This window comes from Equus przewalskii, chromosome X (assembly GCF_037783145.1).
Source record: "Equus przewalskii isolate Varuska chromosome X, EquPr2, whole genome shotgun sequence".
NCBI lineage: Eukaryota > Metazoa > Chordata > Mammalia > Perissodactyla > Equidae > Equus > Equus przewalskii.
In genome coordinates, this window is record NC_091863.1 from 39,748,949 (window position 1) to 39,774,688 (window position 25,740).

The 25,740-nt window shown below is 51.7% G+C and overlaps 1 protein-coding gene and 1 long non-coding RNA gene across 3 annotated transcripts in view; one reads left to right on the forward strand and one right to left on the reverse strand.

Annotated features, from left to right (window-relative positions):
• The first annotated feature begins 1,718 nt into the window (after positions 1–1,718).
• SUV39H1 (SUV39H1 histone lysine methyltransferase) lies at positions 1,719–14,817 on the forward strand. Its single transcript, XM_070605341.1, has 6 exons — positions 1,719–2,126; positions 4,201–4,346; positions 5,680–6,342; positions 12,168–12,314; positions 12,398–12,527; positions 13,272–14,817. The coding sequence occupies exons 1-6, from the start codon at positions 2,108–2,110 to the stop codon at positions 13,403–13,405; spliced, it is 1,239 nt and encodes a 412-aa protein (XP_070461442.1). The 5' UTR covers positions 1,719–2,107; the 3' UTR covers positions 13,406–14,817.
• Positions 2,946–25,740, reverse strand: part of LOC139081098 (uncharacterized) — a 31,531-nt gene continuing 8,736 nt past the window's right edge. Inside the window, exons 1-3 of one of the 2 annotated variants that reach the window (XR_011536070.1) lie at positions 20,061–20,264; positions 5,695–9,175; positions 2,946–4,322 (exon numbers count right to left, since the gene is read on the reverse strand). This is a non-coding gene — a long non-coding RNA (uncharacterized lncRNA). Of the gene's footprint in view, positions 4,323–5,694; positions 9,176–20,060; positions 20,265–25,740 lie in introns of those variants that run through there. The other variant, XR_011536071.1, reaches the window with a different exon arrangement.

The following is a 25,740-nucleotide window of genomic DNA, read 5'->3' on the forward strand; positions in this document are numbered from 1 at the left end:
AAAGATTCATTTTCCAGATGAGTGAGAGATGCCCACCCAAGGTCACTCATCTGAGGTTTTACAGATGAAGACACTGCCTAAGGTCACACAATTTAGTGAATGCTGGAGCTGGGACTTGAACCCAGGTAGTGGGGCTCCAGAATCCATGCCTTTGCCCACTACTCTATACTGTTTGGAGAGGGCCAAAGGATGCTCCCCAACCCCCACAGACCCCTACATCGCTCCTCCAGACTCAGGCAGGAAGAGGCGATGCCTTAAACCATTCTTGTGGGTTGGAGAGGCCTCCTGAACTCCTTGGGAGCAGGAGTGTCCTGCTTGCCCGAGGAGACTGGGAGCACGTGAGGACCAGCATCTGACTCTGTTCTAGAAGGAATAAGGGAGGAAAGGGAATCCATGGTGCGACTTACAATGTTGACTGTTCCACTCATGGCAAGCAGGGGCTATTGGAACCTTCGACTGACCAGCCATTTCCCCGACCAGCTCACAGCTGGACTGGCAGACAGACAGAACAACTGTTTGATTAACTGTATACCCGTTTGGTTGACTACATAATTCAAGGACTGACAGGGAGAGGGGCAGTTTGAGGAACTGACAGTGCAGTTTCCTGATGCTGTGAGGTACTCAACGTCTAACTGAATCACAGCCCACTCAGGACTGGCTGGGGCTGGTGGTTCGACAGTGAAGGAGACAGGCAGCCTCCTGAGGGACTGACAAGGCTGGCTGACTGATGACGCATGGTGTTGCTGCCTGCCTGGGTGGCGGGATGTTGTGAATGGCTGACTATTGCTAGGAATCACACCTGGCCCGAGGGAGTGTGTGGATGTTACACTGCCCGCCGATGTGTACAGGAGGGCTATTCCGAGGGCATTTCGGGCTGACTGACGGACAGATCTGTGGCTGCCTGATAAGGAACTGTATCTGGTGACTGACTGTCCGCCCTGACCGAATCACTGCATGCTCAACAGAGTGTGTGGTCACGCAGATGCTAAGAATGGCTACCTGACCGACTGACAATATAATGAGGGGCAGACTGAAGGAGTCACGGGCCAGCTGACCAATTGAAAGATCAGTGTAGCTGCCTGACTCCATGGCTGTGTGTGGTTATAATCACAGCCACCTGATGGGGCCGAGAGGGTCAGAGGCTATTGATTGACTGACCAATGGTGGGCATGCCTCGCCTGAGAAGTGACAGACTCCTGACCCAGTGACAGGTGGCGTGGAGGCTGGATCATACCTTTAATTACTGTATCTATTTGCTCTGAGGGAATAACTGTCTGATCATGGTGCGAACCGAGTAACCTGGGCGAATTACAGAGTAACCAACTGACAGTGGATAGTGACTGCCTTGACAGGGCTACATTAGATGCTGACAATGACAGCCTGCCTGAGGGCATGGCTGGATACTGATGATTCCCCCAGGGGGATTCAGAGCTGGTCCCAGGGTAAGGTAGACAGACAGACCGGCTGCTTGACTGACTGACAGCGTGAAGGAGGGACCGTCGAAGGGAATGACAGGCTGGCTGACCAGCAGTGTAGCTGTTAGTAAGCGCCACTTGTCTGCCTGGAGGGACTCGCAGCTGGCCCGAGGGCACGAATGGATGCTGCCATTGACTGACAGGCAGTGTGAATGGGGGGCGGGGGTCTGACTAGACAGTCGTCGTGGTGACTGATCCATTGTCTGATTTGAATCGAGTGACTGAGCAGCTGTATGTGGCGACAGTCCACCTTGGGAGTCACGGGCTGCTTGGGGTTAAAATATGGTGACGGACTGACTGACGGTGGTAATTGGGGGTCTGACCCCCCGTCAGGCCAGCTGACAACATGATTGGCTGACAGCGTGACAGACAGACCGGCGTCCCGACAGGGCCACCGGCAACCTCAGCCGCCGCCGCCGCCCAGACGCACTCTGGGAAAGCGCCGGCGAGCACCCGCCTTCGGGACCGAGCGCGGAGGCGGGGAGGATTCCGGTCACGGCTCGCCGGTTGGTCCGCGCGGGCGCTGCTCGCGGCGCCGTGCGGCCAATAGGCTGCGCGTTCTCGGCCACGCCCGCGCGAGCTCTCTTCTCGCGAGGCTGGTTAGGCCCGAATGTCGTTAGCCGTGGGGAAAGATGGCGGAAAATTTAAAAGGTGAAGCAGTGGTGGCAGCGGCGCGGGCCCGCTGGCCGGGCCGGGTGGGCTGGAGGGGTGGCGTCGCAGGCTCGGGGCCCCGGCGTCCGAGGCCACGGGGCCGGGAGCCGGAAGCCCGGCGCCGAAAGGATGGGGCTCGGGGAGCGCGGGCCTGGCGCGCGGGGCTGGGCGGGGCGGAGGGGAGGGGGCGCGTGCCTCGGAACGCGGCGGGCGCGGGGCTAAGTGGGGCCGCGGGAGGGGGGCGCGCGCCTCAGATCGCGACAGGGCGGCGCGCGCACGCGCGGGGACTCGTCGGGGAGGCCGTGCCCGCGCGCGGGAAAATCGGCCGCTGGTGACCGTTACCCGTTTGGTGTCCACGCGAGACGCCGGAAGGGGAGGGAAGGGAAGGGGATGGACCTCCTTTACAGAGTGGGGGGACGGGGGACTCTTCACGGGGAGGGTATCTCCTCTCGGCGTCATGGGGGAAGGTTTGCAGCAGAGGGGACTCCTCCAGGAAGAAGGGAAGGGGCTTCCTGAGTAGGAGAGCCGGACTGCCCCATGTGCAGGGAGAGAGGGGTGACTCTCAGCATCGGGGGTGGCTCCTCTGGGTGAGGAAAGCTGCGAGGAGGACGGGTTCCATAAGTGCGAGGGGGACCTCTGAGGGTAGGAGAGTCCACCTGTGGTCAGTGCGGAGGCAGCAGCTGGAGGTGTGAGTTGGCACCACTTTAGTGGGGTTTCAAAGGCGAGTGAAGGGGTTTGAAAGGGGAGGAAAGCACGGGCACTGGCCGAGGCTCCCCTGGGCCTGCCTAAGTGGAGGGGGAAGTGCACACGAAATCATTCTGCAAAGCTCTTGTACATTTTTAGGTTGACATCTGGAGTATTTTGTCATGAGTTTAAACGTTTGATGTTTTGCAGTGGGAGGCAGAAAATATTAAACATTTAAAAAAGATGAGATAGGGTGAGGACTGACTGACTACATTTGGATTAAGTGCTTTGTGAAATGATTTGATAAAATGGCCTCTAAAGCATCTTAAGAATGGGCCTTGAATCAGAAAGAAGCCTTTAAAAAAAAAAATGTGTCTTGAAAAATTTTGGTAGCTCCAGAAACATTCCAGGTATATTTAAAATAATTGTTGTCACTAACCTATATTGTTTTGCCTGTTCCTGAATTCAGAGCATTACCCCTTAGGGTGAGCTTTACCTTTCACAGAAAAGAGGGTGAGACAGAGAAAGTCACAATGCGGGTTGCAGAAATATACCTTGTGGGTTTAAGGCACCCAGACTAATCATTCAAGGACGCTTTCTGTAATCTAATACCACTCCACAACCTCTTATTCATAATTCCAAAATCTAAAAATCCCTGAAAACTTACGTTGGGCACCATTCAGTGGCAAAGCTAAACTATAAAGTGGGACTATTCAGTGCCGCTATCTTACATCTTTATGTCTCCTATTTCCTGTGAAAATTCAGACTTCTGCTGCAGAAATATTCATGTGTTTGATTATGGCTTGACGCCCCTGACCACAGTAGGGGTGTTAGGAATGTATGGGATATACCTAGAACTACACTCATGAAATCAAAAAAAAAATTTGAATTCCTAAACACATCTGGCTCCAGGAGTTTCAGATAAGGGATTGCCAACCAGTCTTTCCGGTTACACCTTCGTTTGGTACCCTGGAGGTTTTAATCCCATCCCCATCCACTGCTTGGGGCAGTGCACCCTACTGCGATGGGGAGGGTGACCAGGGGAGAAGGATGAGCAGGTCCTGAACCCAAGGCAAGTTGGCAGGCACTTTGTGGAATAGTACAGAGGGAGTCGGAAGCTCTGAGACTAGATTCCTTTAGGAAATCCATGCAGCATATCCCATTTTGAGGTCTGCCGCTCCAGGGGTAGCCTTGGACAATGAGCACTGGGGTTGAAGGAAGTGGCACAGCTTTGTTGTAGAAGGGTCTCAGCACTGGGAGGGCCTGTGGATTCAATCTCACTCCCTCTGAGGCAGTCTTTTGAAAATCCCAGGGAGGATTTGGGGTCCCCTTTGACTCCTGGCCTCGCCAGGATGCCCAGTAAGCGTTCTTTCCGGCCTCCTTGTTCTAGGCTGTAGTGTGTGTTGCAAGTCTTCTTGGAATCAGCTACAGGACCTGTGCCGCCTGGCCAAGCTCTCCTGCCCTGCCCTTGGCATCTCCAAGAGGAACCTCTATGACTTTGAAGTCGAGTACCTGTGCGATTATAAGAAGATCCGCGTGAGTCTGGGGTGACCATGGCCGGGGTGTGTCAAGGAAGCTGGCTTCCTGCCCCCTTGCCCCGCACTGCCTGCACCTGTTTCCAAAGGGGATTTTCTCCTCTGATCTTAAAAAAAAAAAAAAAAAGGATTAGGAGGCCCTCTTATCATCCCCATTTTAGAGGTGGGGAAACTAAAGTGGCTTTCTGAGGGAGGCAGGAGCCAGAATGAATCCCCAAATGAGTCTCTCTTCCCACCTCCCTGGGAATACAAACCAATTGCAAAGATTGAGATGCTGGGCCCAGGAGTGGAGATGATGAGAGCTAAGGGGTTCGAGCACTTTTGGTATCCCAGGCACTTCCTCTCACACACTCATCTAATCCCCCTGTGAACACTGTGAAATGGGAACTCTTACTATTGCCAGAGGAGGTAATGGCAGGATGGTTAAGAGAACAGACTGGAGCCAGCATGCTTGGGTTCAGATCCTGCCGCGTGACCCCAGGATACTTACCCAAATTCTCTGACTTCATTTTCCTCATCTGTAAAATGGGGCTGATTAGTAGGATCCACCTCATATAGAGTTGGGAGGATTAAATTAGTTAATAATACATGTAAGTTGCTTAGAACAGTACCTGTACATAATGAATGCTAGAGAATGGTAGCTTTTTTACTTATTTACAGATGAGGAAACTGAAACCCAGCGAAGTTAAATAACTTGCCTAAGGCCACACAGCTAGGGAGTGGCAGATTCTGGATTCGAACCCAAGGTGTCTAACTAGAACCTGTGTAGTTAAACTTTAACCTGTAGCTGCCTCTCAGCAAGAAAAGATCCCTCTGGCTGCTGTGTGGGGAATAGACTGTAGGGACAAGGGCGGAAGCAGGGGGACCAGCGAGGAGGCTACTGCCACAGCCCCGGTGAGCAGTGACAGTGGTGGCAGTGGTGATGGTTTGAAGTGGTCGGATTCTGGATGTAGTCTGAAGGTGGGGCTGACAGGATTTGCTGAGGGTGGATGTGGGGAGTGTGAGAAAAAGAAGTCAAGGATGACTCCAAGAGTTGGGGCCTGAATAGCCAGAAGGAGGGAGCTGATGATGGGGAAGACAAGAGGAGGGAGCGGGTTTGGGAGACTAAATTAAAAGTTGAAATTTAGACAGATATAGTAAGGGGGAGAGTGGGATTTGAACTGAGTGATTCTCACTTTAGAGCCCGTGCTTTTTGACCCCTGCATGGAGTCATTCCAGAAAAGGGTGGGGGAGTGGTCTGGGTCTTATCCATCGGCTTTGGGATGGAAGTCCCACAGGACTGGCCCAAGGGTCTCGCCACTTATGGTGCTCCCATCCCCCTGGCCCCCCAACAGGAACAGGAGTATTACCTGGTAAAATGGCGTGGCTACCCAGACTCAGAGAGCACCTGGGAGCCACGGCAGAACCTCAAGTGTGTGCGCATCCTCAAGCAGTTCCACAAGGACTTAGAAAGGGAGCTGCTCCGGCGGCACCACCGGTCAAAGCCGCCCCGGCACCTGGACCCAAGCTTGGCCAACTACCTGGTGCAGAAGGCCAAGCAGAGACGGGCGCTCCGGCGCTGGGAGCAGGAGCTCAATGCCAAGCGCAGCCATCTGGGACGCATCACCGTGGAGAACGAGGTGGACCTGGACGGCCCCCCGCGGGCCTTCGTGTACATCAACGAGTACCGTGTTGGTGAGGGCATCACCCTCAACCAGGTGGCCGTGGGCTGCGAGTGCCAGGACTGTCTGTGGGCACCCGCTGGAGGCTGCTGCCCCGGGGCGTCCCTGCACAAGTTTGCCTACAATGACCAGGGCCAGGTGCGGCTGCGGGCCGGGCTGCCCATCTACGAGTGCAACTCCCGCTGCCGCTGCGGCTATGACTGCCCCAATCGCGTGGTCCAGAAGGGCATCCGCTATGACCTCTGCATCTTCCGCACGGACGATGGACGCGGCTGGGGTGTCCGCACGCTGGAGAAGATCCGCAAGAACAGCTTCGTCATGGAGTACGTGGGAGAGGTAGGGAGATGGGACCGGGCGTGTGTGTGCGGCTCTTCCCACTTTGTGGCCCACTGTGTGCGCCCAGCTTTCCTCACTGTGTGTCTGCAGCTTCCCTGCTTTCCCTGTGGGAAAGGTCGGGGGGGTTAACCCGAGTGTGATAGGGACCTCCTGGCAGGGGTGAGTATTCCAAGCTGGTAGTTAAAAGCACATTGCAATACTTCCAGACTGGGTTGACTCCATAAGGGTACCTAGCAAAGCGGAAAGTGGGAACTGAAATCCAGGCAGCGTTCCTTTTAACAGGCCGTGTGGTCTGCACAGGGTTGCGTCACCTGAAAGGGCACTTCCTCTTCTCATTTCACAAGGGTCCAGCTTATCGCCAAGCAGTGGCTGCCCAGAAGGAGCACCTTTTACTAGTCTGCACCAAAGGAACATGAACAGTCTGGGGGAGGACGCAGACCTGCCTTGTGGAGGTTGCCTACCTCCTCCTCTGGACTGGCAGGGCACTGGGGAAGGGCTGGCTGTATTAGGCAGGCTAGCCGCCGTACTGAACAACCCCAAGTCTTAGTGGCTTCACACGTTAGAAGTCTGTGTGCTCCTGTCGCGGTCCAGCATGGGTGTCTGGGTGGTATCCTCCCCCACGGCAGCGTGGCCACCTAGGCTCTTTCCCTCTTGTGCCTGTGCCATGCTCAGAGCCTTGGAGCAGCCTCTGATCCACAGCATTGCCTGGCAGGCGGGCCGAGAGTCGGGTAGAAGGGGGGCGTTTCTAATGAGCCAGGCCTGGATGCGATGCCCATCATTTCTGCCCACCCCCACTGGCTGGAACTGAGTCACTAGTTTTACCTCAGTGCAAGGGAGGCTGGGAAGTGTGATTTAGCCGTGTGCCCAGGTGGAGAACAAAAGGGGTTTGCATATATTAATAACAAGTGTCTGCAACAGCACATGTCCCGTTCTAGGGTGGGACACAGTGGGCATTCGGGGTGGGGCAGTTCTTTGTGACATAGGACCAGCTCATGCGTTGGGGTACATTTACCTTCCCTGGACCTTGACCATTTTAATCCATGAATGCGCCCTGTCATGGTAACACCTCAAAGACCATATTTCTATAGGTCTCTTAGGGGTTGATATGGTTGGGAAGTGACAGAGATTGGCCTAAGAGACACACACCTGAGCATGTCCACGCTGTAATAACAACACTGATGAAGAGGAAAGACTCCTGCTCTGACGAACTATAAAGTAGAGAGGGTCATAGCCCCGGGGGCAGAGCAGCCCACACGTTAGAGGACCTGACAGTCTGGACGAGGAGACATCCATACCCCAGAGCACCCTGACAGTCTGGTAGAGGAAACGTCCACATGTCAGAGGACCTGACAATCTAAGAGGCGGGGGGTCCTGACAATCTGCAGGAAGAGGTGTCCATGTCCCAGAGTGCCCTGGAGGAAGAGAGCGAGCCCTCCACACTCCAGGGCACCCTGGCGGTCTGACTTAGGAAGTATCCACACCCCACTGTCCCAACAGTCAGGAAAAAAGTGTCCTCACCCCAGAGGGATTGTGAAAGTCTGAAGGAGATCAGGTCTACACCCAAGGGGACTCTGACAGCCTGTAGAAAGTGTCCCCACCCGCAATGTCCTGACACTCTGGAGGAGGTGTCCAGACCTCAGAGAGATGCTAACAGTGTGTAGGAGATGCTAACATCCCAGGGGATGTCCCCAGTCTGGAGGAGAATGTGTGCACATTCCAGAGCCCCTGATGGTCTGGAGGAGGAGGTGTCCAGACCCCACAGGAGCCCAACAAACTGAGAGGAAGTCTGGAGCAGGCACTGTCTAGCCTCACTGTACTGCCGATCTTGAGGGAAAGCTGTCTGCAACCCAGAGGACCCTGACAGGCGAGGGGGCAGAGTGTGCGGCCCACAGGCTCTGCGGAGTCTCCTGGGCGGGCTACTTTTCTGGCTGCTCTTGCTCGGCGTCCTCACTCCTCCACGCTGTAAACATCCGGGTTTCCAGGGACTCCCTCACTCCCTGTCCTCACTCTTCCCACTCTCCACATGTCCTCTTCAGGCTATATCTTGGCTTCCCTCCTGTCACATTCAGTGACTTCCAGGTCCTGCTCCAACACCCTCAGACCTGTGGGGCCCCCAAACACTGCCAGAGCCAAACTCATCTCCCGGCATACCCCTGTGAGGAGGCAGCGTGGCAGAGGGTCAGCAGGGTGGACCCTGGAGCCTGCCTGCCCGAGCTTGAGTCCCAGCTCCACCACTCATCAGCAGTCACTCAACCTCTTTGTGTCTCAGTTTCCTGATCTGTAGAATGGGGATGATAATAGCACCCACCTCATACAGTTGGTGTGAGAACTAAATGAGTTCTTCTGTGTGAAGCACTTGAACAGTGTTCACTACACAGTAAGACTTCAATAATGTTAGCCCCTACAGTCCAAAATACAGAAAATCCAGGATGCTCCGAAAACCGACTTTTTTGTAACCAATCTGGCTACAAAACCCAACCAGACCTGATAGCGGCCTCTTTAGTCTGTTCTCTCCCTTGGTGTAATATTTGTAAACTGTACTGCAGAAGTGTTCATTGTACTTGACTGTGTGGTGCTGTCCCAGACCCTGGCTGGCGTCACGTAATCGAGGGCCTACACCCCACGCCTGTTGGCCGCGCTGTCCATCTTCAGGCTGGACACGCACGCGCCCTCCACGCTCGCCGCCTCCGCGCTGCTGCTGCTCCACGTGAGCTGCCCTTCCTCTCCTTTGCACCGCTCCACGTCCAGCAGAACACGCCCCCATCGCCCCGGAGAGAACGAGAGCCTGTTTCATCCATTCTAAAACATGCCCTGTCTTCATATTTCAGCAACCCTGAAATGAAAGTGAGTCTCAGTTAATTTAATTCAATGGCGGCATGTCATCATTTAGTTAGCAATGTTTCCTTTCTTGGGAAAGGGCACATAAAATAAGGGAGCATCTTAGATTTCAACAAGCTATAGTACTCCTCCCAGCTCCTAACATTGCTCCATGTCCCAACGAAAACAAAACCAGAAACACCTTTCACAGCCCTGATCTCGCAGGATCTTTACAACAGCCCCTCTCAGGTTGGGATTATTGTCATTGTCATCCGCATTCTACAGATGAGAAAACCGAGGCCCAGGGGGTGTAGTAACATGCTCAGAGTCACCAAGCTAGTAAAGTGGATAAAAACGGCCCAAGTGTCTAAAGCTGGTGCACTGCCAGACCTGGTAGAGGGTTTTTTGGCTGAGGAAACAGGCGCAGGCAGAGAACGTTCAGGATTCCATAACCAGGAAGGGGCAGAGCAGCAGCCGGACTCCGGTCTTCTCGTTCCCGTTCGCGTCAACACCTTTTCCAGGCTGCCAGCTCAGAGCCCATCTGTGTCCCCAGCCATTGTGGGGGGCTGCTGGGGAGCAGGGACATGGACTGATTTGCTTCCGAGTTTTCAGGGTGGACCAACCCGTACAGAGTGGGACTGAAAAGAAGAGAGAGAAGGAACCATTTGTGCCCTGAAGGGCTTGCAGTGTGACTCACTCGTGGTGAGGCTCGGGGAGCAGGTAGGGGCAGAGCAGGCGCGCAGATGGAGCCTGGGAAGGATGTGGGGCATTTCCTCCAGGTTGGGGAGGGGCTAAAAGGAAAAAGCTGGCCCAGACACCACCCAGTGTGCTCCTGAGCCCAGCAGGGGCTGCCCTTTGATCCCAAGGCTTCATAGAGGCAGCAGCTTCTGCAGTGGGTGGGGATTGGAAGGTTCAGGAAGGCTGTACAGAGAAGTAACATCCGTTGGGAGTTGATGCCACGAGGAAGAGTCAGTGTTCTCCGGGAGCTGGAGGGAGACTGACCTTGACGTACTCCTCAAAACGCTTCTGTGGCTCCTGTTTTGTCCCTCAGAAGAGAGCCCCTCCTCTTCACCCTGGTGTCAAAGCCCTTTTATGATCTGCACCTTGCTTTAGATGGTGTCTCTCTTTTCCATTGCCCCTTGAACCCTAAGCACTGTGTTTCCTGATCAGCATCTTGCACTGTGGGTGTCTGAGTCCATCTCTCTGTCACCAGACTGTGACCCCTAACAACGGGGACCCAGCTTGGTCCATTTGTCTCCCCCAGCAGACTGTGACTCCTGAGCCCTGGGACCAGGCACAGGGTAGCCTCATAAAAATCCACTGAATGCATGAGTGGACAAACAAACCAAAATTGGGGGTGTGGGGGAGCCACGTTCCTCAAGGAATGGAGTGGAGTATGGGGCAGTGAGCAGTGTTGCCCGAGGGGTAGATCTTGGTCTTCTAAAGGCATAGTCGATCAGCATTTGGCACAGAGCAGAGGCTGGAGGTGATGGTGCAAGAGGCAGGGAGGAGACAGGACACTAGTGTGGCCATCCTGGCTAGAGAAAACGTGGGTCAGGACCAGAAGTGGGAAGAGCATGGTCACTAGTTGGCATGAGGGTGAGCAAGGAAGGAGGCCAGGGTGGGTCTTGGGTTTGCGTCCAGCGTCATCAGGGGGTGTGGTGGGCAGTGCTGTCTGACAAAGGGAGAGGGAAGGAAGAAGGGGTGTGAGGGGAGGAGAGCATTTGAGTTGCCTGCGGGACAGAGGACAGGGCTCTGGGTTGGAAAGCAGAATAAAAATAAAGGGCATTTATGGTGTGTGTGCTGTGCACAGTGCGGGCACCTGTCTCTGAGGGGTGGGCAGAAAACCAAGAGTGGAGAACGAGACCTGCCCTGGTCTGGAGGGACCCTAGGCTGAGGAACGGGCAGTCCTGGGCCCTGTGGGACCCTCACAGAGATGGGTGTGGTTGGCTACACTTGGGGATTACCAGAAGGCTGTGGTTGGCCCCAGGGGGAAGAAGGGGCATGAGGGACAGAGGGGAGAGATCTGTCGGGGAAGGGGTCGGGTGGAGAATCCATCACCAGCAGTTGGGAGGCAAGGACAGGTTGGGGCTAGGATGGTGGCGCAGCTTCCTGTTTACTAGGACAGCCAGGGACCCAGCGGGGGAAGAGGAGATGCCTCCTGCCATCTTAAATACCAGTTGGCGCTGCACAGCGGCAGGGCTGAGGGAGGGCTTCTCACTGGTGCTCAGCTCCTCTTCTTCATCTCTTTCATCTTCATCTTCCATCTCTCTGTTTTTGGCCTTAGCCCCTTTCTTGCGATCTCAAACTCTTGGGGGTCTTGCTCTTCTCTCTGGACCTGAGTCTTGCGTATTAAGATTCTGTTTGTGTTTCTAACTCTGCTCTTGGCTTTCTTGTCTGAGTCTCCTTCCCATTCATTCAGTCTCTCTCTCCCCATCTTCCCAGGGCCCTCTTTCTTCTCATCCTCCATGTCCTTCCTACTGTCTGCACGGCCTGCACTGGCTCACTTCTCTTGTGCTGGTTCCCGCAATGCCTCAGGCTCTCTTGCCCCAGATCAGTCAGCCTCTCTTTTCCCCCCCGACTCTGCCTGCCCCTCTCTGTTGAGCCCTGGGCCTTTTTCTTCCTTGCCCTTGATCTGGCTCGCCTCACTGTGTCTCACTGTGGGTCTCTTACATCGGGGGTCTGTGTGTGTCTGTCTCTCACTACTGCACCTTGTGGCCAGCCTCCACCCAGCATTGAGAGACTCCTCGTGCCATCCAGAGGCCTGAGGAGGGATGAGTGGCGGGCAGCTGAGGCCCAGCCCCCTGAGAAGGGCTGACAGCCCCTCCGTATCACTGCCTCCTGTGTGTCCGTGCCTGCCAGCCCCCTGAGCCACCCACAGTGGGTTGGGGTGCCTCCCTGCTCACTTTTTCTTCTCCCCTTTGGGGGCCAGGTTGGAGGTCAGGAGTTACACTGGCTTTCCTGAGCCTTGTTGGCCAATCTCCCTTCCCCCATGGCCCTCTCCCCAGATCATTACCTCAGAGGAGGCGGAGCGGCGGGGCCAGATCTACGACCGCCAGGGTGCCACCTACCTCTTCGACCTGGACTACGTGGAGGACGTGTACACCGTGGATGCCGCCTATTATGGCAACATCTCCCACTTTGTCAACCACAGTGTGGGTACCCCACAGGCGGGTGGGGAGTCGGGAGGAGCAGGCTGGGGCGCTTCCTCACCCTCCCGCTGTTCTTTTTTGCCCAGTGTGACCCCAACCTCCAGGTGTACAACGTCTTCATAGACAACCTTGATGAGCGACTGCCCCGCATCGCTTTCTTTGCCACAAGAACCATCCGGGCAGGCGAGGAGCTCACCTTTGATTACAACATGCAAGGTGGGGGTGGCAGGGGACCGGGGGCAGGGGCACACAGTGAGGTGGGACACAAGGACCCCTACCCAAGGAGCTTTAAGATGTTCTTCCTGACTCCCAGTCTCCCATCTGGACTCTTGGACCCCTGCCCACCCCTTGGTGGTCCCTTTATTCCCAACCCCTGGACCCCAATTCTGAGACACTCGTACCAACTTCTCCCAAGACTCCTGGGGGAGGACATTTGGCAGGAGAGTTAAGACACTCCTCCTGACTCCAATCTTGTCTGAGTTTCCCCAGTCCCCCAACCCTCCCTGCTCCTAACCCACTTTGGCCTTCCTCATTCCAAGCCTCTGGACACCCTTGTGGCCTCCAACCAGTCCCCTTCTTGACAAACTAGCCACCTCTGAGACACTTGAGGGGGGAATCTTTGGCAGCAGAGTTCAGATGCCCCTCTGGACGGCCAGGTGACCCTCCATTCCTGACCCCTGCCTGACATGACCCTCCTGGTTCCCCCTGACAGCCTCTTGCCTCCCCAACAACCCCCAACCCCTGGCCATCTTCCTAACACTTGAACACCCCTCTAGTACTGTGAGCCCTGGCCCCAGCTCCAAAGCACCGACCCCCAGCTTCCTCCTGACCCAAACCCCAGACCTGCTCCCAGCCCCCAAGATCCACGGGTCTCATGGTAAAAAGGGCAGCAGGCCACCTCATCTAGGCCTTCTAACAAGTCCTCTCCCCCTCCTGCCCTCCCTGGCTGTGACTCCACAGTGGACCCCGTGGACATGGAGAGCACCCGCATGGACTCCAACTTTGGCCTGGCTGGGCTCCCTGGCTCCCCCAAGAAGCGGGTCCGTATTGAATGCAAGTGTGGGACTGAATCCTGCCGCAAATACCTCTTCTAGCCCTTTGAAGTCTGAGGCCAGACTGACCTTGGGGGCCTGAAGCTGCCCGCCCAACCCACCCATCGCTGCCCTTTTGTCGAGGAATGACTGCCAGGGCCTCCTGCCCGCCTCCACCTGCCCCACGCTCAGGGCCGCGGGGCTGCCGTGAGGACTGACTCCAGGAGTTCCCCCTCCCTGTCCCAGCCCCATCTGTGGGTTGCACTTACAAACCCCTGCCCACCTTCAGAAGTAATGGTTCAGCACCGGGACTTTCTGCAGTTGGGATTCATGGCTTATCAAGGAAGTCCAAGGGGTGAGCCCCAGCCCAGCCCCAGAATAGAAAGATGTTTGTTTTTGTACCTGCTTCTGCCTGGAGCTTGAGGGGTCTGTTGCAGACCCTCTCCCTACTGCCCCAAGGGTGTGGGGAAGCAGCCCCAGGGCGGGCTGGCATCAGAGCCTGGAGTTCCCCGCCCGCGTGGTTCCCTCCCACAGAAGCTCTGCTAGTGAAAGAAAGGAGGGCTCCAGGGCTGGGGGCTGAGCCTGGTTTCTGCTCATGCCCACATGCTGGCTAGTGTTGGCCTAAGAGCCGTACGGTCTCTTCCGGGGCCGCACATCTGGGAAGTAGACATCCACATGCCACTGGAAGGGGAATGGATGCCCGTGGCTCGCTGACCAGTGAGAGGAAGGCAGTCCAGACCTTCCCAGCCCTTAAGAGGGGCTGGGACTGAGCTCTGCCTTTGGGAGTGCAGAGAAGGCACCCGGGCTCTTGGTGCTGGGAGCCCTGAGCTGGGATATGATGACTGCTGTGACTACTCAGAGCTGGAACCAAGGCCTAGCTAGGCTGTAGATAGCACTTAGGAGAAAAATGTGCATTGATGGGGTGCTGATGAGGTGCCAGGCACTGGGCAGAGCACCTGGTCCTCGTGGATTGTCTCAGGGAAGCCTTGAAAACTATGGAGGTGGGCCCCAGGAAAGGGCCCATGTGGCAGAGGGCAAAGTACAGGCCGAGAACGGGGGGATGGGGATGGCTTACCCATGAGATTATGGTGAGGTGAGAGGGAAGCCTCTGCCGCCCGCCAGCCCCAGCCCCAGCCCTTTGCGCTCACCTTGGGTCCCCTGGTCTCGTTACCTGCCCACAAATGTACAAAAGGCGACAGCTCTGATGGCTGCCTCGCCCCTTGCTTCCCCCATGAGGTCTTCTCTAGGAAGCCTTCCCTGACTACCTTTGCCCAGAGTGCCCCTACGTGAGACTGTGTGCCCTGCCACCAGATGCTAGATCTGTGTGTCTGTCTGTGTGTCCGTCTGTGTGTCTGTGCTCCCCGCCCCCAGACTGACCTTCAGGCATGGACCGAATCTGATTCTCCTCTTGTATATCCCTTGGCCCTACCCAGCCCGGGGTGAGCATCAATAAAAAGAATCAATGACTGAACAAACCAAGGTGTGGGGATTGAAGACCTGTGTAGGTAGGGATTGGGGGGATGAAAGGCTGGGAGCTGGGGTGCTCAGGGACATGTTCCTCAAACCTCAGCCATTTGACTATAATACTCTGCACACTATACCACTTGCACCATCATCTATATAACGTCTTGACCTACAATAAGCTTGCTTTATACTTTAATTTTCAAATGCACTGAAAAAGCAAACTAAATCCATTGCTGTCTAAATGGACAAACCAGAGCCAGCCCTGATGGCCTAGCCGTTAAAGTTCAGTGTGCTCTGCCTCGGCAGCCCAGGTTTGGTTCCCAGGTGTGAAACCACACTGCTCGTCTGTCAGTAGCCATGCTATGGCAGTGGCTCACATAGAAGAACCAAAAGAACTATACACAACTATGTACTGGGGCTTGGTGCGGGGGGGGGGGTGGGGTAGGGAAAAAAAGGAGGAAGATTGGCAATAGATGTTAGCTTAGGGCAAATCTTCCCCTGCCAAAATAAAATAAAATAAATAAATGGACAAACCATTCTCACTTACTAGAAACAAACAAAAATAAGTAACCAGAGAAATAAAGATAGTAGAAATACAGAAATATGATACAATTCTAGCTGGACCCTCTCTGCTCATAGAGGCTTTGAACCCAAAGCCTGCCTAGTACATTCAAAGAGGAAAGTCTGTGCGTGCTGGGGGAAGCTTTTTCTACAAATATTCATTGAGCACCTATATGTGCCAGGGTATAAAGCAGAGAACAAAGAGATGATGTTTCAAATGTACTTGTTTCCATCATCCCTCAACCTGAGTATGAGCCAGTGCCGTTTGTTTTTGCTCAGAGATGTTACACGCTGTGACACAGATACCCAAATATTTCAAAGACCTCACACACAGGTGACAGAATCCTAAACAGCTCGGAGACACACACAGGAGACTTAGGACACAGGCCTCTAAACAGCTTGTAGACCTTACGCCCTGGATATTGACCCCAGACTGCAGAGACTTCACACCCTGGAGTACACGTCTCCATAGAGCTCAGAGATCTCATACCTGGACACAGGCCCCAAATAACACACAGGCCGCACTGAGACTAGAACACACTCCCAAAGCCCTCTGAGACCTCATGCTGCCTCATATGCTGGGATTCAGACCCCAAACACACCAGAGAACTTTCTAGAGAGAGATGCACAAACATCTCAAAGGCCTCACAACCTGGGTTACTGCCACCCAAGCTATTTGGAGCCTTCACACCCTGATCATCAATTTCCAAACTGCTCAGAGACCTCACATCCTGGGACAGACCCCCGAACAGCTGAGCTGTGCCACCCTGATACAGACTGCCCAACACCGAGAGGCCTCACACTCTGCAGATCCCCAAATGATTCTGAAACCTCATATCTGGGACACAGACCCCCAAATTGCTCAGAGACGCCCTGGATAATAGAGCACGAAACATCCCAGGGACCTCACTCCCTAGAACATAGTGCCACAAACAACTCGAGTCAAGCCTCAGACGCAGACCCCAAAGGCTTAGAGAGCACCCAGCACGGAAACAGACTCGGTGCAGAGAATTCCAACTCTGGAAACATCTATATACAGCTCAGAGACCTCACATCTCCTGACACGGACCCCTAACCAGCTCAACGTCAGGACACCCTAGGAAAGACCACCTAACACCTCAGAGACCTCACGCTTTGTAACCCATGCATCCAAAGAGCTCAGAGACCTGAAAATATGATTACAGACCCCCCACAAAGCTCAGAGACTTCACAATTGGGGATAAAGACCCACCAATTTCTCAGAGAACTCACAAACTGCGATAAAGAAGGACAAACAGTTCAGAGACCTCACACCTTCTTCTCAGACCACCAGACAGCTCAGAGATCTCACACCCTCAACACAGGTTCCTGTTCAGAGATGTCACGTACCAGACACAGATTTCACAAAAATAGCTCAGAGCCTTCGTACACTGAGACAGATCCCCAAACAGCTCAGAGGCCTCCCACTCTGGTTCACAGAAGAACTCAGAATCCCGAAAATCTGGACACAAATCCTCTACATAGCTTAGAGACTTCACACCCTGTGATAGAGACCCCAAATAAGTTGAGATCACACATCCTGGACACAGACCCTAAAGAGCCCAGAAACCTTATATCCTAGGCTCCCAACACTAAACAGCTCAGAATCTTCACACTCTAAACACAAACCTCCCAATGATTCAGAAACCTCACACCCTGGACTCAGACCCAAAAACCATTCATGGAACTCACACTTTGTACTCATATCTGGAAAGATTTCAGGCACCCGACACTCATGGACACAGATCACCATACGGCCTAGAAACCTCACATTTTGTTCAAAGTCTGCCACAAACAGCGGAGAGACCTCACAACTGGGACACAGACTCACAGCAGCTTAGGGACCTCACATCGTGGACGCAAGTTCTCAAATAGCTCAGAGAACTTCGAACCCGGGAGACAGACACAAAAACAGCTCAGAGACAGCACATCCTGGCTACATATGCCCACACGGTTCAAGCACCTCACATGATGGGACAGAAACTCTCAAAGAGTTCATTAACCTCACAATCTGGAGAACAGACCCACGGATAGGCCTGAGACCTCACACATCAGACGTACAGTGCCAAAATGCTCAGAGTTAACAAAACTTAAACCCTAGGACACAAACCCCCACACAGCTCAGAGACCTAAGAACCTGGAGATAGCCCTCAAACACCCGAGAGACATCATAAACTGGTAATAGAACCCCAAAGCACTCAGAGACCTCACACCCTGGAGCTGCCTCGCCCTTGGAGACACACCCCAACAGTTAGGGACCTCACACCAAGGGATACAGAGATCAGAGATCTCACACTCCGGGACACAGAAGGGGAGCCCCTCAGAGGCCTGCAGCAGTAGAAAGACCTCAAACTCTGGAAAGAGATCCTGCAACTGCTCCAAAAGATGGCCCCCGAGGACAAAACCCACAACACCATAGAGAACTCATTCTCTGGGACATGGGGCTGACATCCTGACCACAGACACTCAAACACATCAGAGTCCTCATGTGAGGGTCGCAGACCCCAAATAGCTCAGCCACCTCATCCCTGAAAGGAGAGATTTCTAAGTAGTTCAGAGACCCCGTACTCTGCACAGAGGCCACCATAGAGTTTAGAGATTTCACACACTAAACAAAGACCTCCAAACAGCTCAGAAAATTCACTAACTGCCCCCCCGCCCCATTAAAAACTCAGTGATCATGACCCTGGAACAGAACCCTAATGAGTCAGATACCTCACATCCTGGGACTGAGACCTCTCAAAAGAAAGAGACTTCACATCTGAAAATATGTCCCAAACAGGTCAAGGAACTCTCAAACCAAAAGAGCTCAGGGACCACGTATTCTAGAACACAGTCACCCAAACAGCTCATTGAACTCACCCCTGGAATGTAGACCAGAAAAAGCTCAGGACCCTTGAGTCCAAGATTCAGAAATCCTTCTGAGACTTAGGGTATAGACCCCAAAATATAATTTGGAGAATTAAAATGCTGGATGCAGGACATCAAATAATTCACAGACCTCAAATCATGGGACATACACACCCAAACAGATCAGGGCCCTCGCATCCTGGACATACACCCACAAACAGATCCAGCAACATACATGGACAAACAGCTCAGAGACCTCACCTTCTGGAGCACAGAAAACAAACAGATCAGAGACTTCAAATCTTGCAACACGATCAAGTCAGATATTCCACGTGCTGAAAAATATGCCCAGAAAATACACCAGATGGTAGACATGACATCTTGCGGCATAGCCCACAAAAAAATCAGAGGATTCAAGCATTCGAGCTTGAATTTTAGCATCTCTCTCTCTCTCTCTCTGACCTCTGCTTCAGCCATCACCTCACCTTTTGTGACTCTATATCACATAGCCCTCCCTGTCTCGACGTACACAGTCACTTAGTTTTCTCTGATCCTAAAGGTTCTTCCTCCCTCATACAAAGACCCTCATGATTACTGTGGGCCCTCCTAGATAATCCGGGATAACTGCCCCATCTCAGGATGCTTTCCAAATACATATCTGCAAAGTCCTTTTTTCCAGGTAAGACAACATATTAACAAGTCCCAGGAATGGGGTGAGGACGTATTTGGTGACCCATTATTTGACCAAACAGAACATACATGCACAAACAAAAAGAAACCTGACATCCTGGGACATACACCCAGGAAGTGCTCGCAGACTTCACAGCTGGAGTCATACACCTCCAAAGAGATCGAGACCTTCTACCCCGAAACATACATGCAAACGACAGGAGAGCCACACATTCTGGGACATGCATCAAGTAATGCTTAGAGTCTTCACGCTCTGGGAATTAAACCCACAAAGACATAAGAGAACTCACTCTCTGGGACATACGCATCCAAAGAGAACAGGGACTTGATATGGCGGGATATACACCCACAAGGAGATCAAGGATCCACACTCCAGGACCTGCAAACAGACTAGATCTCTGACTCTGGGATATACACAAACGAAGAGCAGAAAAAAGCCCACATTCTCTGACACACACACACAAACAGATCAGGGACCTGACAAAGTGGGACATACAACTACAAATAGAACAGACCTCATACCCTATACAAAAACACCCAAGGAGATGACACACTCACATATGTGACATACACGCACAAACAGTTCAAAGACCTGATCTAAGAAATACAACTCAAACCATACCAGACTCCTCCAATCCTGCAACATAAACCAACAAACAGGTTACAGACCTGACATGCTGGTAAACGTACCCAGATAAAAACAGACACCTGAAATCTTGGGGCCTACAGACTCAAGAAGATCAGAGAACTCAGATCCTGGGATACACACTCACAGAGATCCTCCCAGAAACAAGTGAGTCCTCACATGCAAAGAAATGCACCCAGAAACACAGCAGAGAGCTGTCAACATGGGACATGCACCCATAAACAGGTCAGAGGCCTCACATCCTGAAACATACACCCAGAACGAGCTCAGAAATCCCACATCCCAGATATGTACACCTTAACAGACAAGAATATCACTTCATGGCATATGTCAGCAAACAAATTTCCCCATAAGACATCAGACATCTGACAACCTGGAACATACACCCACAAACAGCTCAGAGACCTCACACTCTGAGATGTACATTCACAAAACATGAGAGACCTTACATCCTAGGACATGCATTGAGAAACGGATCAGAGAACTCACCTCCTGGGAAAACGTCCTCAAACACGTCAGAGACCTCACACTCTTGTTCATTCACCACTGAAAAGATCAGACACTTCACACTGTCAGACGAGTACCCACAGATGACGGAATTCCCATCATGGGATATACGCCCTGCGTCACTCCCTGCTTCACTCACTAGCAAACATACCAGAAGCTTCACACCACAAGACAGAGACAAACAAACAGACCAGGAAGTCTCACATCCTTGAACAGAAACAGAAACAGAAACATCTGTTTCGATCAGGAGTTTCAAGCAAAGGGAAATATGGCCACGGAGCTCAGAATCCTTACATCCTGAACATACATACCTCAACAGTTCAGAGAACTCACATCCTGGGACCTGTACACAAAGTCAGATCAGAGGCCTTCTCTCCTAGGACATACACCCCAAAACAGCGGGGCCCACAAATTCTGGAACACACACTATCAAAGAGATTAGAGACACAATAACCTGGTTCTACACCCACACACAGACCAGAGACCTCCCACCATCAGACAGACACTCACAAACAGACGTGAAGCTCACGTCCTGGGATGTGCACTGACAACTGGATAGAGACATCACAACCTGGGACACTGTTTCTTTTTTTCTTTTCTTTTCTTTTCTCTCTTAGAAAAGAAAGCCACATTTATTCCATTTCTTGAAGGCGCAGGCCTTTGATCTCCTCAGGGCTCTGGACTTGCTGCTGTAACAAATCACCACAGTCTTATTGCCATAAAACACCACAAATTTGTTATCTCACATTTCTGCGGATCAGAAGACTGACGAGGAGTCTCACAGGGTAAAAGCCAAGGTGTAAGTAGAGTGGACTTCTCTCTGGAGTTCCCGCATTCCTGAGTTCGTAGCCCCTTCCTCCAGTCTTCAAAGTCAGCAGGGTTTCTATCTTCCAACCTCTCTCTCTTTCTGTAGCCCCCATCTCTACCTTTGTCTCTCTTTGATCTCTGCTTATGTCACCCTGTCACCTTTTCTGCCTCTGCTTCCGTCACTACATCGTGTTCTCTGACTCTTGCCTTCATGCTTCCCTCATATAAGGACACTTGTGATTGCATTAAGCAACTCAGATAATCTAGGATAATCTCCTTGGCTCAGGATGCTTAACTTAATCATATCCACAAAGTTCCTTTTTCCATGTAAATTAACATAATCATAGGTTCCAGGCATTAGGAAGTGGACATCTTTGGGGTGCTGTTACTCAGCCACCAGAGACACACCTATACGGACAGTTCACAGACCTCACATTCTGAGTCATGTGCTTCCAAATAGATGAGCCAACTCCTACCCTCTAACAGACATCCAAAAAGAACAGAGACACACACATTCTGGGACAAACACCTAAGAATGCTCACAGTCCTCGATCACTTGGAATTAAACTCGCAAACACAGAAGAGGACTCTGTCCAGGACACACACACAAACTGCAGAGAGAAACATATTCTTAGACATAAACCCCCAAACAGGTCACACTTCACAAACTCGGACACGTAACAGCAAACTGAATAGACCTCACACCCTTGATAAACCCACACAAACAGATCAGGCACTCACATACCATGCTATACATTCACAAACAGATCAGAGACCTCATGTGAGAAATACAACCCAAAACGAATCACAGCCCTCAAATGCTGCGACATGAAGCTACAAAAAGGTTGAAGAGCTCCCATGCAGCAAATACACCGAGAATAAGCACAGAGACCTGACATCTTGAGACATACATCCACAAGCAGATCAGAGCCCTCACGACCTGGGACAGAGAGAGAGCCACAAACAAATCAGAGATCTCAAATCCTGCAACATACCCACAGTCAGGTCAGAGACCTCACGTGCCAGGAAAAATAGCCAGAAACCAATCAAAGACCTGAGATCTTGCAACACACACCCAGGAGAAGATCAGAGAGCTTGTATTCTGGGACATATTCCCAAACAGGTCGGAGCTTTCAAACCAAGGGAAATGACCTCAATAACCTCACAGCCTAGACGTACTGATTTATCAGATCAGCTAAATGTATATAGACATAGACACACATATATATCAGCAAACAAACCAGGAATCTCATATGCTTAGAAAGTTACTCCCCAAACCTCAGAGGTCTGACAACCTGGAGCATGCACACCCCAACAGCTCAGAGAACTCTTATCCTGGGATGGACATCCATAAAGAGTTCAGAGAGCAAACATTTCCAAGGGCATGCTGAAAGCAAACAGATCAGAGAAATGAGATCCTGGGAGAACACCCCCAAACAGGTCAGAGATTTCACACTCTGGTTCACTGACCAGTGAACACATCAGCCATTTCATACCATCAGACGCTACCCACAAACAGATCAGGGAATTCACATCCGGGAACATATACCAACAGAGATTACACACCTCACCTCACAGCCTGGACAGGTGGCCACAAACAGATCAGAGGCTTCAAACGCCACAAATAGTTCAGAGCCCTCCCACCATGGGACATATACCATTAAACACCTCAGGGAGCTGAAATCCTGGGATATGCACCGCCTCACAACCTGTGACCATGAAAAAACCACAGACTTCAACTCTGCAACATGTACCCACAAACAGATCAGAAACTTCAAGTCCCGAGTCATCCATAACAAACAGATCAGAAAGTTCCCCTCCTGGGATCTATTCCACAAACAATGCAGAGACCACACGCACCGGAGACGCAGACTCACAAACGGATCAGAGACCTCCAATCCTGCCAAACACAGCTACCATCAAGTCAGAGACCTCACAGGCTAGGAAAAGACCAGAAACAGGTCGCAGACCTGACATCTTGCAACACAGATCCACGAACAGATCCGAGGGCTCATGTGCTGGAACGTTTGCCAGCAAACAGATCAAGTCAAGGGGCATATACCCACACAGAGCTCAGAAACCCTACCTACTCTGGACATACAAAGCTAAGAAATCACAGCTCTAACATCCCAGTATATATATAGCATCAAAGAAATCAGAAACCTCAAACTGTCGGAAATACCCTCAAAAGTCAGGCGTGAACAGTCATCTTCCTTTTGGAGACTCCAGGGGAGAGTCCATTTCCTTGCCTTTTCCACTTCCCAGAGCTGCCTGTATTCTTGGCCCCCGGCTCCTTCCTCCACCTGCAAAGACATCAATGCTTCATCTTCAAACCTCTCTGATCTCTGTCTCTGTTGTCACATCTCCTTCTCTGACTCGGCTTGCATCATCGCATCTCTTCAATCAGGGCTCCTTGGTCACACATCCTTCACTGGACATCTTTGGGGGCCTATTATTTGGCCGACTACAGACATAGATGCACAAACAATCAGAAATGTCACATCTCAGGACGCACCCCCATGAACAGCTCAGAGACTTCGCACTCTGGGACACGCACCCACAAACATCTCCACCACCAGATCGCCATAGCTGACTTGGCTTGTGTCATTCTTTTGCATTCAGTGACAATAACCATCCCGTCCCCTGCATTTCAGCACCCTTATGATTACACTGAACCCACCTAGAAAATCTCCTCATTTCCAGAGGCTTAGTTTAATCACATCTACAAAGTACTTTTTAACACGTAAGGTCGCATCTTCGCACAGTTTCCAAGGATTAGAACATGAGCATCTTTAGGGGGCCTTAAGGTGGCAGAGCAGAGACACGCACACACAAACAATTAGAGACCTCACATCACAAAACACACACCTCCAAGAAGCTCAGAGACATAAAAATCCTAGGACATACACCACAAACAGCTCACATGCCTCACCGGAGTCATACATCCCACAAACAAGTCCAGGACCTCACAAATTGCGACACATACCCACAAAAAAGAACAGGCCTCATACCCAAGACAAACAAGCAAAAGAGACTCCCCCTCCAAAAATACCCTCACATACTGTGACACACACACACAAATGGATAAGAGACCTCACCCGAGAAATGCATCACCACAAATGAACCCGAGACCTCAAACCTTACAGCAGGAACCCATGATGTCAGAGACTTCCCATCCTGCGAAATACACCCAGAATAACTAAAAATACTTGACCTCTCGGGCCATACGCCCACAAGGAGATGAGAGAGCTCAGGTACTGGGGCGTCCACCTGCAAACGGGCCTCAACTCTGAGACGCACACTCACAAAGGGCTCAGAACCCTCATACTCTGGATATATACACTTACAGCTCAGGGAGCTCATGCCTGGGATGTACAGCCACGAATAGCTCTGAGACCTCACATCCTAGGACATGTATTCAGAAACAGATCAGAGAATCCTGGGAAAACACCCTCCAACATGTCAGTCCTTTTAACCTGGTCCATTTACCAGAAAACAGATGAGAATCTTCACATCGTTAGACATAACCCACCCCCCCAGATACACACATACACAAAAGATCAGAGAACACATCCTGTGTTCACATCAACAAACAGATTCGAGACCTCACAACCTGGACATGGAACCACGAAGAGACCACAGACCTCAAACCTTGCAATATATACCCACAAAGAGATTGGAGACCTTACCTTCTGAGGAATATACTGACAAACAGATCGAGGGGCTCACATCATAGGATACACTCCAAAACACACCAGAGACCGTATACAACAGGAGACACCCAGAAATAGATCCAAGATCTCAAATCTTATAACATACACTCACAAGCATGTTAGAGACCAGACAAGCTAAGAAAAAGAGCCAGAAATAGATGACAGACCTAATATCTTGTGACATATACCCACAAAGAGATCAGAGAGCTCATATCCAGGGACACGTAGTCACAAGAGATCAGAGAATTTGGGCCAAGGGACGTATACTCACAACAAGCTCTTTGAAATCTCACACCCCCTGGACATTCATAACTAAACAGATTAGAGACCTGACATCCTGGTATATATAGCACCAAAGAAAGCAGAAAGCTCATTAGCATCAGAAATACCTTTGAAATGCATCAGAGACCTAACAACCTGAAATGCAACCCACAAAAATCTTAAAGACCTCACATACTGGACGCACACCCCAAGTCAGCTCAGAGACCTCACATCCTAGGACATGCCCACACAAACAGATCAGAGACCTCATGTTCTGAGACATACACCAACAAACAGCTCAGAGACCACCAATTTTGGGACACACACCCTCAAATAGGTCAGAGACCTCACACCCTGGTTCATATACCCACACACAGATCAGAGACCTCTCATCATCAGACACACACTCATAAACAGATCATGGAGTTCACCTCCTGGGATGTGCACTGGCAGCCAGAGAGAGACATCATAACCCGGGACACTGCATTCATTTACTATCGCTGCTGTAACAAATCACTACAATCAGAGCATTGTAAAACAACACAAATTTATTATCTTACATTTCTACAGGTCAGAAGCCTGAAAATGAGTCTTACAGAGATAAAATGAAGCTGTTGGCAGAGCTGCCTTCCTCCTGGAGGCTCCAAGAGAGAATCCATTTCTTCGTGTTTTCCAGTTTTAGAGGCTGCCTGCATTCCTTGGCTCATGGCCCCTTTCTCCATCTTCAAATCTCTCTCTGGTCTCTCTTCTTCCTGTTTCAGTTGTCATATCTGCTTTTCTGACTCTGCTTCCATCATTACATCACCTTCTCTGACAGCTTGTATCGTCACATCATCATTTATGACTCTTACCATCCTGCCTCCCACATGTAAGGACCTTAG

Bases quoted from the DNA above. Each gene is read 5' to 3' on its own strand.
- SUV39H1 (XM_070605341.1), top strand. The intron at 6,343-12,167 runs GTAGGGAGATGG...CCCTCTCCCCAG, and splicing joins TCATGGAGTACGTGGGAGAG to ATCATTACCTCAGAGGAGGC. The intron at 12,528-13,271 runs GTGGGGGTGGCA...GTGACTCCACAG, and splicing joins CTTTGATTACAACATGCAAG to TGGACCCCGTGGACATGGAG.